General features: G+C 35.4%; 1 protein-coding gene across 6 annotated transcripts in view; it reads right to left on the bottom strand.

Moving 5' to 3' along the window:
- The window catches only part of LOC138694481 (cytotoxic granule associated RNA binding protein TIA1-like), a 1,343,307-nt gene that overhangs the window by 98,372 nt on the left and 1,228,514 nt on the right, over window positions 1–16,421 (bottom strand). For 4 of the 6 annotated variants that reach the window (XM_069818236.1, XM_069818239.1, XM_069818242.1 and 1 more), the window contains exon 6: window positions 1,474–1,615. In XM_069818236.1, the coding sequence (XP_069674337.1) occupies window positions 1,474–1,615 (142 nt within the window). The remainder of the gene's footprint in view (window positions 1–1,473; window positions 1,616–16,421) is intronic. The other 2 variants (XM_069818240.1, XM_069818241.1) reach the window with 1 other exon arrangement.

Raw genomic sequence — 16,421 nt, 5'->3', positions numbered from 1 at the left:
TGCAAATGATTATTTACTACAAAAGTAAAAACAATGAAACAGTCAAATGTTGAACAAGTCTATGAGAGGATTCAACAGATTAAGTTTTGAGGTTGAGTTATTGACAAATTTACAATCACAACAATAGGGAATTATTTTATAGTTTTTGTATACAATTATCTAATATCTCTCAAAATACAGAAATATTGTAGTTTCGAAACTAGAACAAATGAAAGTAACAAATAATAAAGTTTTAATTGGTTTAGGTACAAAGTTAATTTCTTAAGTAGTTCTCTCACTTAATTAAACATCCTGTATGTATATACAGTACGATTATTTAGTCCTGACAGTCGCCGACCATGTGCGCCTGGGTCAGGCGAGTCCATTAAGTTACGCCAAGGGATGTTCAGGTTAGTCTGTCGCCTGCAGTTAGAGAGATCGGATGTCATGCATGCGATATAGCGTTGTGTTTTCAGTACAGTTAAGCTGTACTGCATTCATTTAGCGACCGCTCGCCCTTATCTCTACTCCGGAACTCTCCCACTACACCTATTACTTTCCCTCTTTCCTCCTCGGTCTGTACATAGTAGTTAAAAATTTCAATGGCTGTGGTTCTGTGCTTCTGCTGTGCATTTTTTTGACAGAAAGTAGGGGATTTACGCCATATTCTCATCGATAGTAAGACTGCCTGCGCGAATAGTTACGTGAATAACGTAAATTTCATTAGTGCTGTAGTGGCCAAATTCAAGATATGATCATTTGAATAATGTGAACATATATTTTATCTAAAGTTACTTTTCGTTAAAATTTAGGTAGGTAGTAGATTATTTTACGACGCTTTATCAACAGCTTAGGTTATTTAGCGTCTGAATGAGGTGAAGGTGATAATGCCGGTGAAATGAGTCCGGGGCCCAGCACCGAAAGTTACCCAGCATTTGCTCATATTGGGTTGAGGGAAAAACCCCGGAAAAAACCTCAACCAGGTAACTTGCCCCGACCGGGAATCGAACCCGGGCCACCTGATTTCGCGGTCAGACGTGCTTACCGTTACTCCACAGGTGTGGACCCGTTAAAATTTAAGTGACAAAATAAAATACCAAATTACTGCCATAACCTCACTTTTATTTTCTCCCGATATTCTGTGTAACAAACCAGTTTCGTGGCCTAACAAAATTTCTGCAGTTGCAACATAAACCTTCCCGTAAATTAAATAAAAATTGAATTACACCAACACTGACAAATTTAGCCGAACTGCAGGAAAGGTGTCACAACTATGTAATCGTTGCCCATAGCAGCAGTATGACTCTGACATGTATTGTCTCTTCAATTATTACGATTGTGATGCCATAAAAACGAGGTAAATAGATCCCTTGGACGAGTATTAATTCTCCTGACAATGTAGTCAAAGAGTACAGAAAGATGTATAGAGTTAAGCTTTTATCATGCAACAACAAACTAATACTATTAATAGTAATGAAATCAGTGGACATTCACCTGTTCACTCACCTGGCCGGCGGCCTGGGCGTTGTTGGGGTCCCCGGACTCCTTTCCCCAGGAACACTTGACCGTCTGACCATTGATGTCTGTGTTGTGGACAGCCACAATGGCGTGGGTAGCCGATTCCTTAGTTGAGAATCTGCAAGCATCGATCCAGCAAACACCCCCATCAATTAACTGGTCTCTTCTCCCCACACTCCAGTAAAACCCCCCCGAGGGTAGGAGAACACGACACCAACAGCTGATTGTTGACAATGCTGGCCCCGGGAGAGTTTGACAACACAGAGGGAGAGAGGGACACACCATGGCCAAATGAGAGAAATGTAGCGGTAATAAAATTGATGTGAAAGGGTGTGGACGAGATCTTTATTCATGACCGAGGAATCGCAGTTGCTGGAATAAGCTCGTCTTATTTTTAGTCACACACAAGCGTTAACCCTGTGAGTGCTAACAGTCGATAAATTTGAGCCTTGTTACTGAAATACATACATTGTAGATTTTTCCGATTTCTCTATGCTACACATTTCCTTATATTTCCTACTAATCCAACCAGATTAAATAAAATGAAAGACGCCCTATTAACCCAATGACTAGAACGACTTTACATACGAATCCAACTCAGACGAGACCAGATAGAATTTGTAGTCGTTCTTGATGGTTCAGTGGTCACCATTTTTGCTATTAGTCATTCTTGATGGTATAGCGGTTACCATGCTGGCCGTTCGATCCAAGGTTCGCAAGCTCGAAGCCGGCCAATAAATAATTTAGAACCCTAGCAGCGAAGCAAAGCTGTGGCTTCCCTCTCTTAAATTTACGGTACATGAAAGACGTTGTCGCTGATAGAGGACTTTGGAAAATATATATATATATATATATATATATATATATATATATCGTTTTTCCTTCACGTTGAATTTCGACTCTGATTAAAGCATATAGTTGAAAGCGTTATTAAATAAAATATTATTGCTACCAACAGCAACAGTAATTTATTACAGACTTATTATCAGCAATTCTATATTTAGGAATTGTTTTCGCTTAACATTTTTTTCCCATGGCAGGACACTTAAACTTCCCATTATTCGCCGCGACTCTACGAACGTGCTCATAGATGTCCCTAGCGCCGAGAAGTATACACCACTTAGTTCGTCAGAGACTATCCAGATTGCACCACAGGCTGTGAATACACATTACACTCGTAATTAATGATGGAGAATTGATAGAATGTAGGAGTAGTCGGAGGAAACTCCTGTGTTGCCTTGGTCACGGGAATTACAAATTCAGGTTGAATCACCAGAACTTACTCCTGGCTTATAAGTCCAGTGCACTAGCACTGAATCAAACTGGCAGTCTTTTCCCTCGTCATATCCGAAAGTTTTGAGTTCCAATGCGATCATAAACGATTTTGTTAGGTGTGATAAAATCTTTTGCACAACGTATTTCGTAAAGAAAATAAAACTGGGGAACTGTGTCATAGGTTCATAATACGTTAAAAGAAGAATTTCTCCGATTAAAAGAATTCCGGGAAAAAAATTACTAGCTATTGGACGTATCGAGCTATAGTCCTGAACCCAAATATTGCCAGCAGAAACGTTGGTAGGCAAACTTCGGCACCTATTGATCGACCACGGCGAAGAAGAGGGAGGAAAGAAGGCATGTAATTCGGCAGACAGCAAGAACTTAGGCTAAACGGGATGGGGTGGTCTTCGGGATCGCACAAATCCAAGCTGGCTTGTTTATGGCTAGAGGCTAGTCCGTAACATCCCTTTAAGGGATCTTGTTGTTGTCGTTTAATCAACTGTCCGAAGACAGGTCTGAACCTCACAAGTGGTACCAACATGGCACTACTTATGAGGCAACTAGACCAGCAAATAATGGAGTAGTATGGCCAGTTCCTGTCCCCCTCCATTTCATACATCGCCGACTAGCTACATATTACACTAATCAGACTTCAGATGTATACAAACAATTATTGCTTTTCCTCTAACACATATCGTCAAGTGAGATGTACTGCCTGATAATAGGTGTACATATCAGCCAGAAACTCAATCAGAGGTAGAACGAATCTTATGGACTATTATTATTATTATTATTATTATTATTATTATTATTAGTAGTAGTAGTAGTAGTAGTAGTAGTAGTAGTAGTAGTAGTATCTTACCCAACCAATTCCCAGATTTACGGAAAAATGTCTTTGTGGACCAATATTTCGAGAATGCATGCACCACAGTGTTTCCTCAAAGAACTTTTGACATAAGTTTTGGAGAAGGAAATAAATGTGAATTGTGAAGGCTGGCACAATACGTCAACAGGTTGCAGTGTATACGCAGCTAACAACTCGAAATAAAACAAATCAAAAAGTTTTCCATATTCACCCGAGTTCAGATCCTGACCAGAATTAAGTAGCTGTTCATTTTTATAGATTAATACGGTATTTATGCAGAATTTTCACGCGTTACTGCAGTTTCCTCTTCTGTTGTTACACCCACCAATTATTTATAATTTTCATTATAAATGCAGGTAGTAATTGAGAACTACTGCACATTGAGAGCATGAAGATAGCTGTGTTGTACGCGATAATTAAGGAGAAACTTTAACGCCACGCATAGATATAAAAATTGTGGCTTCAAATCACGGCTATTTGTCTGTTGGGAATATAACGTTCCGCATTAGTTTAGCTGGAAAAAATGTTTCATGCGATATAACGTTAGAAGATCAAACGGGAATTCTTGACGTGCTTCTCCAAATGTAGTGTAAGAGAATATCCACTATAGGCTAAACGCTCTTCCTACATACTATGTTATGTAATATTGAATGTACAAATATCCTTCTTCTGATAATTCTTCTGTTTAGTTAAAAGGTTTATATTTCAGATTTGCATAAAATGTATCAAGTAGCGTTACAATACTAATATTTCTTATAAATGCAATGTCTTCGTTGTTCATCTTAAAACCAATTTCTTACTTACTTATAAATGGATTTTAGAGAACCCGGAGGTTAATTGACGCCCTCACATAAGCCCGTCATCGGTCACTAACATGAGCAAGATTAATTCAGTCCGTAGCATCTTATCCCATCTCCCTCAAATCCATTTTAATATTATCCTCCCATCTTGAAGTTTCGTAACAAGTTTTTTTTTTACGGTGATGGGTTGTTAGCCATCTGCCCAACCCCCAAGCTGGATGACCACTCCTTATCGGCTGTTCGCTACTGCTTATTCAACATATTCGCAGCTATTCTTCATATCTGGAGGCCATCTCCTCTATCCGCTACCTAGGATGCGCCATGTCGTGGAGACAGGGATCAACAATGGGTACATGGAACATTAATTCCATGATTAACGAATTTGAAAATTACAATCAAGAATCCTAGACTCTCTGACAGCATCGTAAAAATTAAAAACAAAAGCTCACTTGGTCTTGCAATTAACTAGTCAATTTTTGCACATTCTCGTACTGTACATACTCGTAATTTCATATATTATTATTACTATTATTATTATTACTATTATTATTATTATTATTATTATTATTATTATTATTATTATTATTTCTCAAAGTCTAACAAGAAAGTTTAGGTGAAAAAACACTGCTTACCGATAAGTTTCGAGATAATCTTTTTACAGAGAGCATGTGAAACGTATACAGTATGTCCATCTCTGCGGTGACATCCACATCATTCCGTTTACATTTCTTCATTCCATTATCATATTCATCAGCATTCCTATTCCACTTTCTCAATCTGTTTTCATCCCAAGTGATTGGTCAGATATGAGTAGCCCCGGAGTAGGTAGCCTATGTGACACAGTGTTAGTTGGCAAGGACTTGAACTGGATCATCTATTCTACAACATCATTGCCCATGAATTTAAATCCGTCCTCTCCACAAATAGAAAAAAAAAAGGCGAACACTTACTAATGGGACTTCGATAATGAGGTAGCAATGGGAAAATAATGAAGCGATGTAAGGAAAAGCTGAACCCAAGTGTAAGCTGCCTCAACTTTTTCCATCTCTAAAATCAACTTTGATATACAAAGATTTAAATCGTGGTCTCTGGCGTACAAGTATATCGTTCAGATAACGCTGTGGGTATTACATTTTGTAATAGGATTTATAGTTGCCCAACGGCATGATCTTATAGCAAATACTTGATAAAACTGCTACAGTAAATACATTACGTGAATATTATTCCAGAATAGATTAGATTAGTTTATAATATAATTTTATGACTTTGAAATATTTAATTAATTTTTCAACTAGCGCATTTAACAGTTTTGGTAATTCGGAGAGATGTCCATCAGTTACTTTACGTTTAGTATACAAAACATGTAGGTTCCAAAACGAAAAAACAAAATCCATATTTGTAACACTTTCTCTACCAGTAATAGAAGTAGAAGCAGCAGTAGCAATATCGATATTGCTAGGCATCATGCGAATTCTATTAACACTAACAGTGGCGGCAATAGCAATAACAGTAGTAGTAGTAAGTAGTAGTAATAGTAGTAGTAAAGGTAAAAGGTAAAGGTATCCCCGTAACATGCCATGAAGGCACTTGGGGGGCATGGAGGTAGAGCTCCATGCTTTCCATGACCTCGGCACTAGAATGAGGTGGTGTGGTCGGCACCACGCTCTGACCGCCTTTTACCCCCGGGAAAGACCCGGTACTCAATTTTATAGGAGTCTGAGTGAACCTCGGGGCCGTTCTGAAAGTTTGGCAACGAAAAAAAATCCTGTCACCACCCGGGATCGAACCCCGGACCTTCCAGTCCGTAGCCAGCTGCTCTACCAACTGAGCTACCAGTAGTAATAGTAATAATAGTAACTGACTTAATAGTATAATACAATTGGACGGAGTTTCGCAATAATAGACAAACCGACAATTTGAAAAAAAAAAAAAATATTTGCACGAATCTGTTGACAGCAGGCTAATTTAACTCTGAAAAAAATCAAGAATGCGATCTCTGAATTTTGCTGTTATTTATAAGTAAAAATTAGTTTATTGCATAAAATTTATTGATTTATTTTGCTTTGAAATATTAATTAAACTGCTGGTCTCTTATCAAAAATCGGTTAGCCTTTTTTGATAATATTTGTGTTATTTTTTTGTAATAATATGAATGTTATAACACTTCTTGCAGACAATGTTTTATATATATAACAAAAAAAAAAACAGATTTATTTCAATGGCGCTTGGTCTCTTATTGCATAACTCCGTCCAATTATTGCAGCCCTAAAGGAAAGATGATGGCGAGTTGATGTACAGTATGTATTGCGGTTAATTCCACTTCCACCGGAGCCTAAGGGATTCGAAAGTGGTGCAGTCAGTTGAATCTGTTGTGCGTGGCAGTGAACTGTTTGCGTCTCCTGGGTAGTCACTCGGCCGATATTCCCACGCGCCTCACAACCTGTTGCTGTACGGTTTGAAGACTACAACGACCTGCGTTCCCTTTTGACGTTGAACGCAGCCATTTTATTGGCTCAGCCTGCCTTTGGTATGTGAGTCATGCGGTAATCGTTTAAGTATAAAAACTACCAGCGTGGAAATATTTATTTAGAGGCTATATATTATTATTTGTCTAACAGCGTGTACTTGACTGATCATCATAACATAGGAAGTTGTAAATCACTCTTGACACTTTAAATGTTGTGCCTGTTTGTCACGTATTTATGGATATTCACAGAAAAAAAGTCAATGACATTTAAAGATCAGTCACAGATAAGAAGCAAAACTGCTATAAATAACCAAATTATCGAAACAGTTATGACAGTTTAAATATTTAGGTAATATTGTTTCATATGAAACTGAATTTGATACTAATCATAAATTAAACAATTTCATAAAGGTTACTGTCATTAACAATGTGTTTAAATCAAAACAACGTTTAACTGAAACCCGAATAAGATTGTATAACATATTGGCTCTTCCGAGTTGCGAACACTGGACAATCAAGGCAAAAGTTAAATCAAGAATAACTGCGGCAGAGATGAAATATTTAAGAACAACAGCAGGTTATACGTGAAAGGACTATAAATAAAATATGAGGCACTCAGAAGCAAAGTGATACAAGTGACATTTTTTTTAAAGTGAGATAAGTATATATTCTTAACCTTTAATGTCACTTCTGTTCAGAGAAAAGTGCAGTTCCAGTCAGTGCTGTTCCCTAACTCTTGTATTACAATGCATACAGAGTTTTGACTGAGAGGCAGACTAATAAAAGTGCGTTGTTTACATAGTGCTGTTGCGTTTCTTTTGTTTATGACTAATTCATTTGCCATAATTGAGAGATATGATATAATATAGTACAGTGCTGACTTCTCGAAACATCTTCGTGAAAGGCCTGCACACACTGAGATGGACCAACCAAACAGTGATCCAATAAGTATAACTTTTGTTAAGTGGAGCAATTTGCAATAGTCAAAAAAATTCATCCCACCCAACACCACTATTTTTCTGATGACTTGCAGCATGAGGAGGAGCCTATAATAAGGACTGCAGGACGTGGCCGTGGAAGAGGAAGTTCAAGGAATACTCGCGGTAGCAGGTCTGCAGATGCACTTCATGACAGAAACAGATGTTGCAGCAAAGGGAGATATGACTCATTCAGATGAGGATAGTGACGTAATGGACAGCGACTAAGGCTGAATTTCACTGAAAATTTTAAATATTCTTAACCGACTTCTTTCGGTTATACAGACACATTTTGTGTTATAATATGGTAATAAGAAAGCTCAAATACTGTTAAGACAGGAATGTTTCAATGTTGTAAGCAATGTTCTTGTTCTTCTTTTAAATAATATACAAATACTGAAAACCGTTGCACTTATATTACTTCTCCACAAAAATATTTCCGTGGCAAAATAATATAAATGACTTTAGGGTCCAATTTTACCTAAACTGTTTTAGAATACATAATTTCTATTTAGAAGTTAAGAAATTTAGGTCCAACATATACAACTGTAAATTTACAGCAACATAATCCTGTAACAGATTTTTTAATTTCCTTTTCAACTTCAAGGTCATTTGTCTCAAAACTTACTACACGTCACTTGTATTACTTTCTTTCTGAGTGCCTAATATATCAATTTTGGAAGAATTGTGAATGTCATCAGCCTTTGAGCAAATTTTAAATTATAAGCTGTTTTGTCTGTATAGCGATATTCGCCGACATATTGTATGTTTGAAGTAAAAAAAAAATTGAAAATATACAAGTTTATAAACTAAATGGAAACAAATTACTTCCTCGCCAAGCACTCAATAATAAAGGATAACCAAATACAAACTAATTATGTACAAACAGATACACAAAATGACCGAGTGTGAATTTTTTGTCTTTAGTCCACCTCCGGGCAGCACCTGTTTCACAAGACTAGGGAGAGGATGTGTATTTGCATATAATTTACACTTTGAATATAATATCTTTGTTACTGATTATTTATATCACTTAAACCTCAGCTCTCACGAAATCAACTGAAGTCTTCCGAAGGGGACTTAGAGTGTGGTAGCCGATTTTTTTTTATTATAACGAAAATAGAACTAAAAGAATACTTCTCGTAATTTAAGGTCGAAATCCTTCCTGAAAGTTTGTTAAGGTGTGAATGTTATAAAAATCAGTGACCACTCAGCTGCCAAAACTAAATGTATACCACAAAGAGTGGGTTTTTAATACGTGAAATATTCCTCAGTTGTAATAGAATAGGCCTATATAAGCTTTGGGCAAACCGCAAGGAACAGCCACAACAGCGGATGATCGATTAGGCGTCACGAAAATAAAAGATGTGCCCTTTTTTTTTTTTGAGGCTAATATGAAAATGAAATGATAAATACGGAGAATGTTGGTGGAATGCCGAGGGAAAAACGGAAGAACCTGGAGAAAAACCCTCTCAAACTTTGCTTTACCCAACAAAATTTGAACTCCGCAATCGCCGAGATTCGAGCTCGGATTCGCGGTAATAGTAAGCCTGCGCGCTGACAATTGAGGTGGGAATAAATCAATTAGTTTATTTGTCTTCTATTTCTGTTTGCCCTTTATTTGCTACTTATTAATTTATTCACTTTTTATTTTATTTCTGTGTATCTTCTATTTTTGTTCTTTCTAGTGTAGCCTACATAACTACCAAGTAAGCAAACTCGAGATTGACAAAGGAAGATATTTATTAATTATGTTAGCCATGGTTTTGCATTACGTTGACCACATTACCAAATAGACCGTTGTAAGAGTTTCTATAATTGTATGCAATTTCATCTCGTCGATTATGATAAGTTAATAAAATTAGTGTTCTAGAAAACGCTACAAAATATCCCACTAAATAATTTTTGGTCCTTGAGGAGCACCATATTTTTGTACTTCGCGGGGAACTGCAAAATTACGCAAGAAGATTAGATAGAGACTTCTGGGTTTGCAGTGAAGAACCTGTCCTTGGGCAGAAAAGAATGAATGAATGAATGATCAAATCGTTTATTCTCAAGAGTGCTAAAGACATTCTTGCTATTTAATTATATTCAGCCGCGCTATATCCTTTTCTACTTTCTTTAAGTGTTTAATGACCATATAGAAAATTTCTTGAATCCATCTGCATCATCTCACTTGACGATATGTGTCAGAGGAAGAACAAATGTTTCTATACATCTGAAGTCTAATTAGTGGAATATGTAGCTAATCGGCGAGGTATGTAATGGAAGGGGAAAGGAACTAGCCACCCTACCCCATTATCTCTCTGGTCCCCCCAAACCTGTCTTCGTACAGTTGACTAAACAACAACAACATCTTCTAAACAACTTACATAATGATCCCATCTCTGTCGGTGAGCTTCTCTAACTTCTTTCTTTTGCAATCGCGCATTTATTTTCATAAACCATTTTGTTTTCTTTCTATATATTTTGTATCATTTTCTTGGAAGCATCTTTTTTATGTTTACTTCTTTTTCCAGTTCTTCTGTAAGAATTTTTATTCCTTTTAGACGATAGTTTTTATATCGAAGTCCTGATGCCTTATTGGTAGCTGTCTTTGTAGAATCTGTGATATTCTTCCTCAATGTCTGAACTTAATGTTACTGAATTTGAATATTTGACAGAATTTAGTAAGCCAGGCATTATAATTTCAGATAATAATACAAAAACTCGCCAGATCATCGATGACGCTGTTCCATCTGATAGAAATACGTATAACAAAGAAGCACAATGAGTAAATCTGAAAAAAAAAAAAAAAAAAAAAAATCCAATTCAAAGTACGAGAAAAGTACAGACTACCGGCACAAACATTTGTCTTTGGTGCTCTATGAAGAATTTTTGACCATTTTTAGAGGGATAGACTTCGATACATTATGGAAAATAATGTTGTAGACACTGCTCACACCACACACAAGACGTTTGGTAATAGTCCTAGCAATGACAATAATCCTTGCATTGTGGTAATTTTCCAGTTCATATTTTGTGATAATTTCTTACAATAGCAATAATAATAGTAGTAGCAGTAAAAGCAGTAGCAGGAGAAGCGGTAGCAGTATTAGCAGCAGTAGCAGTAATAGCAGTAATAACAATAATAACGTAATAACTAATCATCCTCATCATCATAGACTACGTGGTTTAAGTTTACTGGCTTGTTCACATAGTTATGAGTAGATTAAATTTGATCTACGCAGCGCTTTTTGGCTTGTCACGTTTTCCTATTGGTATAGAGCTATAGACTTACATTTATAATCCTGTAAAGTAAAATGCAAAGACATTCCATTCTTTATAGATGGTTATGCTACTAAGATCTATATTTTTCTAATTTTTTACAATATATTCTTTCAAAGTTTCAATTAATTATTTAAACTTATGTAATTTGTTTCCTGCATCAACAAAAATGGCACAGAAGTTTACAAATTGCAAATAACTTAAAATAGAACATTCTTTTGTCTTTACATTATATACTAGCCGTACCCATGCGCTCCGCTGCACCCGTCAGAAATAAATATAAAGTAATTACATAATTAAAATAGGACATTTGATCCAGGGAACATTCGTGTTTGATAGAAGGATAAATCGTTTAATATGTTACTTAACTTAAATTGCATCCAAATAATTAAAATGCGATCATTTTGGTCCAGAGACAGTCATTTGGTGCAATGACAATTCCTTTAACCTGTTTCTTAATTTTTATTACATGCAACCATAGTTTAATGAAGATTGACATCATTTAGATTTAATGTGTATACTTTATATTACTTGTTAACCCTTGTTTTCTACGTATTCAGTAAATGTCGCTTGGCCCACTATGGTTGTGAACCCTTCAAATAACTTATATTATATTATATTATATTATATTATATTATATTATATTATAATATATCAGAAGTTACTGTAACAACATTATAGCATTATGTCCATCTAGAGAAACTACACTTTCAAATGGTGAAATAATAATTAATTACACAAATCGGTTAATTTACCTTCCGATATTACTTCATACAAACACAGAAACATCTTCTGTAGGCTATCTTTCGATTGTTGCTGTCCAAGGCCCCTTACAGACGAAGTCATTTGTTTTTTAATTCACTACACGGTCTTAGATGGCAGTTATTTTAATTTTAAAACTCATTTATCTCATTAAATATCAGTCCTATCAAAATTTTGCAAGAAATAAAACTTATCGCAAATTATTTTTAAAGAAACTTTTGTTATGTAACATTTTCCCCAAAAATCCATAATAAGCGAGATATTTCGATTTATTTAATTCAGGCCCCCTTATAACCCCCCTTTTAAATAATGTATTTTGAATGCCATATAGCCTAAAATCTAAGTTACAACGAACTTAATTTATATTCCAATTTTCATATAAATCGGTTCAGCCATTATCGCGTGAAAAGGTAACAAACATACAGACAGACATACAAACAACAATTTCAAAAAACGATTTTCGGTTTCAGGGTGGTTAATTATATATGTTAGGAGCAATTATTTTTGGAAAATCGAAAATTACCAGAAAAATTTCGGCTACAGATTTATTATTAGTATAGATTACTAATTTTCCTCTGAGCGCTGTTTTCCTTCTAAATCTGAACACTTCGGTTTCACGTACAGATATTTAGTTTATAAATATTTTGTATTTTTATTTAATTATTTCAATACTGTTATTTGTAAAAGCATATACCACGTGATCTTCGACAAACAAGTATTTAAAATTAGGTAATTGATATTATATGTATAACTGCATTAAGATAATTTAGTAGATTTGCTGAGCTATAATACAAATTACAAAAAGTATAACAGTATATCAGTTAAATTAAGTAGCAAATAACTATATTAATAATAGCAACAATAACAGAAACAATAAATGCGTTATTAAATAATTTTCATTTGATCCGAATTTCATTCATCTTTTTCTTGCTGTGCATTTTTACGTTGTGGATTTAACTGAAATTCGTAAAAAAGTCCCTTCTTAATAGCGAAAACTACACAGAGACGAAGTTATGAAATAATGAAGCTATGGTGAAATGAAACTGAAGTGCCCAGACAAAGCTTGTTACGAGTACATTGTCGCTTTGATCACAGCATATCTTACTGAAGTGACTGAGCTGAGCTCGAGGATTTAATCTGTTTGTTACAATTTAATATTGAATTAAACGAACGCACTATATTTCAAAATCTAACACGTATCACAGACGAAAGGAGGTTCAATATATTGAGTTAAAATCTGGAGTTCGTAAGTTTTATTGGTAGATACAAACCATGGTTTGGCATCAACATTTCTTTTTCTCTTTAGGAAATAGAGTTTCCAAACTCTTTTTTGGTTGATATATAGCATAATGAGTTTAATATTTGTAAGCTTTGAAGCAATATGGAGGATTTTCCTAGGGAAGTGAGGGTAACCCTGCATAACCAAATTTCCCTTCCAAGTTTATTAAAATTCAAGTGATTTACGTTACCTCTATGCCATGTACCCTGCACAATATCGTTAATACAGCAACAAATATACCGAAAGAGAGAGAGAGCGAGAGAGAGAGAGAGCGAGAATAGATTCACTGTAGAATATACGGTCGGAAGAATAAATTCCCCAGAATTCATATCATGCATGGAGGAGAGGGGATCGAATGTGAAATAATATAAGTTTTCTTGATAAACTCCTTCATCCCCTGCACTTTCCATCTTAACATTATTCGGCGTCCTGACCCAGTTCAAATCTATTCAATTTCATGCCCTCAATTCTTTCTATGAAAACTCGCAGAGCTAGTACCCCTACTAGCCGCAAGATGGGAGGCCAACGCAGTACTGCTATACAGTTCTCGTAACAGATGGCGTCGAATTCGCGAAAATAAAAATTTGTTGTTGACAATGTCAGATGATAATGAGAATCCAAATATTTAAAGCTCTTTCTCAAAGTTACTGGACACGGAACGTGACCTTCTTATAAATACAAAGATTTTTTATGAATACGGAATATAACATTTTAAGTGTTTTATTCCTCGGTCCTTGTGCAGTCGTTTTGTTACAAGTTTTACTCTTGACGAGCTTGGTCGTTTATGGCTTTTCAAACAATTTTATGCTTGTACGTACCAGACGCATATTGTGTTTTCCACAATTTTGGCTCAGCAGAATGTGGATTTCTACCTAATATGAAATAGTTAGAGGTGGTAATTTTTTCGCAAAAAGCGATAAATACCGAAGTGACGGTAAATGCATGTGCTTTTTTATTTTCATTTTTCATGACCTGTATATCACTTTTCAATGACTTGTAAATACGTGATAAAATGCAAAATGTACTGAGAATTGCAAAATTTGTACTAAAGTTCGATTTTTTCAAATAAAATTTATCTTATATGAAGTTAAATTTGTATGTATATATAATAAATACATAATGTCCCAAAAGTACGTTACACGATTTCTAATTAACATAGAGCAGAGGTTCCCCAACTTTCTAGTGTCACGGACCCCTTAAAGTTCATACTTCATTCTGGCAGACCCCGTAAAATTGGTTGCATGATTTAGAATGATAAGCATATTCCATTCATTAAATATTCCGTAATATAGTGAATTAAATATCCTTAATAAATTGATACCGATCTTAAATTCTAATTTAATATTTTATGCACTCTGAAAATACATAAATACAAAGTTATTCTACGTTATAGCATATCTTCTATGTCAAATATGGTCGTCAATGGATTGTCGATGTTGCTTTACAGCAGAGATAGGCATCGTACCTCACTTGAGAATTTGTGCCTCACTGACCTTCACAGAGCTTATCGCTCTGAGTGACATCATCTTCACAGTCCCCGTTCCGATCTCACGTAGTTCCTAGGCGTGGGCAGGTTCTATATAAGTTTCATAAGCAATATCAGTGGTGGCATAATGGCATTATCAAAGCAGTGTGTACGCGTTAAAAAACGATTATTTCATGAGAAATGGGAGGAAGAGATTTTTTGCTGTTTAGAAGGGGAGAACATACGATGTATGTTATGCTCGAAAATCCTATTAGGCATTAATAAATTTAATATACAGCGACATTAATCCTTATGTCATAAAGAACATGCTGAATTAGAAGGTAAAACAAATTAAATGTTATTTTTCGTACTATTCCGAAGAAAATTTATGATCTTAACATTTGCATAGTATACTAAATACGACATTATACCTTAAACACGCTGCATTAAAAGGTACGAGGAATTATATGTTGTTTGTACGTATTATTTCCAAAAGAAATTTATATAAAAAAATTCAAATGTGCGTAGAAAACGAAATATGATTTTCTGAAATTATTTTAGGTCGAGAACGTGCAAATCTATTAAGTAGTCTTGAGAAACGCCTGAATATTCAAGAAAATAAACGTAGACAATGTGACGGAATATTATTGGCTAGTTACGCAATTTCTCACCTGTGATTTAAATCAATTCAGCTATGGAGAAACAGTAAAGAGATTTATGATTAAAGCTGCCGAATTAATTTGCCAAATTGAATAAAAATTTTCGAGTCTCTCACGTTAACCAAGCGCTTTCCTAATAATTCGCCACTGACCGCCTTAGCGATTACGATAAGGTGACGCAGGTCACAGCAGTTTATATTTCCCATCCTACTCTGCAGTCTCCTCTCTTAGTAAACAAACTATTTCAAATCGAGTGCCTCACGTAACCGAAAATTGTGCCCATATATGCTTTACAGCTATCGGTTTTACGAATTCTCTTTTAATTAAATTGTAGATACTCTGAGTCATAAGTCTGATCTAACTTTTCTTCCTCTAAAGTACCGGACAGTGCCCAGTACCGGACAGTAGCCAGTTCATTATTTCACCCGCTAGATAGCAGAAGCTTGCTGATATGAGAATGTAGATCCTGCGAGGATTGTAGATGACCACATTATGACAGACTTTTTTTTTAGCACATGTATGTTCTAGAGTGTTAAAAGCAATCTGACTGTGTTTAATAACCAACATGAGCTATTTTCACGGTCCATTTCCTACTCTTTAAATTGAGTTCATAAATATTACCAAACATTTTGGCAGTTCGTAGATAAATAAGGTACACTACGCTGTATTTATAATTGAGCAGTCTAACTTTGTTTTCTCACAATTATTTTTTTCCTAACACGTGTCGGTGCCCAGTACCGGACATGGTATTTGTTCCTAATACCGGACGAAACGAAAATCCAGAGATGAAGTTTCTACATGCCCTATTTTTGTTTTAATGGCAGTTTCTCCAAATGGAAACATAAATAAAAGGAAAATACGAGACAGAACAAACGAAAAAGGTTGTTGATAATGTTCTATCGGGTACGATATCAATAAGATAAGCAGTGTGTCATTATTCTCTATCTAAAAGCGTCCTGGGAGATCTATGTGAGATGGATTTGGCAAAGTCTGTATTTGAATGCACTGGGATCTACTCATTCAACAAGTACATCTTCATAGATTTGGATCACGTAGGAAGGCGAATTTTGAGAATGGTAACTGATAGTAGAGTAGAGTGGGGTAT

This window comes from Periplaneta americana, chromosome 2 (assembly GCF_040183065.1).
Source record: "Periplaneta americana isolate PAMFEO1 chromosome 2, P.americana_PAMFEO1_priV1, whole genome shotgun sequence".
Lineage (NCBI taxonomy): Eukaryota > Metazoa > Arthropoda > Insecta > Blattodea > Blattidae > Periplaneta > Periplaneta americana.
This window is presented reverse-complemented; position numbering and strand designations above follow the sequence as displayed.